Source organism: Manacus vitellinus, unplaced genomic scaffold, assembly GCF_001715985.3.
Source record: "Manacus vitellinus isolate BGI_N305 unplaced genomic scaffold, ASM171598v3 scaffold_58_pilon, whole genome shotgun sequence".
NCBI lineage: Eukaryota > Metazoa > Chordata > Aves > Passeriformes > Pipridae > Manacus > Manacus vitellinus.
The window spans coordinates 3,133,202-3,134,607 of NW_021940671.1; the positions used below are offsets into that span (position 1 = coordinate 3,133,202).

General features: G+C 50.6%; 1 protein-coding gene across 1 annotated transcript in view; it reads right to left on the reverse strand.

The window, feature by feature from the left end:
* The window catches only part of MED13L (mediator complex subunit 13L), a 92,897-nt gene that overhangs the window by 47,444 nt on the left and 44,047 nt on the right, over positions 1-1,406 (reverse strand). Inside the window, 2 exon segments of the mRNA XM_029963293.1 lie at positions 634-825; positions 1,199-1,393. Of these exon segments, the coding sequence (XP_029819153.1) occupies positions 634-825; positions 1,199-1,393 (387 nt within the window).

Genomic DNA, 1,406 nt, shown 5'->3' on the forward strand with positions numbered 1-1,406 from the left:
ATACCAACATAAGTGCTTAGTTAAGTGCTGAATTTCTAGTTCTTTATAAAAAGAGCTACCTACTCTTGTACAGGATCACACAAAGGTTTGGGTTGGAAGGACCTTAAAGCCCATTTCGTTCTACCCCCTGCCATGGGCAGGGACACCTCCCACTATCCAAGGTTGCTCCAAGTTTATCCACCCTGGCCTTGGACACTTCCAGGGATCCAGAGGCAGCCACAGCTTCTCTGGGCAACCTGTGCCAGGGCCCCACTACCCTCACAGGGAAGAATTTCTTCCCAATATCAAGCCTAAATTCCCCCTCTCCAAGGGGAAATTCACTGTGCTCTTGTGCCACAAAGAATCAACACCCTCCCAACAAGGACACCAACACTTCATAAACTGGCAAACTCTGCCTAAACCACTGTCAGAATCCAGGCTCTCAGGTCTTTGCACCACTGGACAGAGATGATGCACTTACAGAAAATGGAGCTTAACTGAATTCTCCAAGCCCTGTTTAAAGGTGTGTCTTCTTTGGGGGCGTTTTAAGCCTTGGCTACAGCAAAAGTTCTCCCCTAACTCTCAGTCCCCTGCCTGCCTTTGATGTGCCCCTGTTCACATCCCACCCCTCCCTGCCCCAGGCTCAGTGCTCACCCAGAACAGCCTGCTCTGGAGAGGTGGGGGGAGTGAGTGGCATCCCACAGGTACTGGCAGGATCCTTCACGCTTCCCAGCCCCTGCTGTCCCACATTCCCGTGGCCTCCGGCGCTGGCAGCGCTCTGTGACACGGGGATGTCACTCTGGGAGATGAGAACAAAGGCTGAAGGATACACCATCCTCACACCACCTGCAGAGAGAGAGAGGGAGGGAAAACCACGAGTCTTAAACACAACTGATCATATCCAGCATCCTCAGCCACTTGCACTTGTTTCCAACGTCGATTTGACAAAACTTATCATGTGAAATATCAAAAGGGCCGAGGAATTTCCATCCTAATACACATCTAACCCTCTGCAACCAGGACTGAGCCGAGACAAGCAGCTCAGTACTGTGAATAATAGCATGTGGGATACAGGGAGTACAAAAGCTTGAGGCAAGATAACTAGTCAGATGTTCCAGTGTCAAGAGAGCTACGTGAGAATATAGGAAAATTATAATGGCTGGTTTTGATTAATTAGATCTCCCCCCCAAATCACGAGGAGGAAAATATTGAAACTCACCAACAATGACTTCGACTGCCACGGGGAAATCGTTGTCATAGCCCAGCTCCTCCTCCTCTTTCATGCCTTCTTTCTTCTTCAGCACCATGGGGTAGAAGTACTGCCACTCCTCCATCAGCTTCCTCGTGGCTGGGTCAGACATCTTGTAGGACTGGCCCGTGAGGGTCCCGTTGAGCCCGTAGGGACTCACCAGCACTGCAGAGGGACA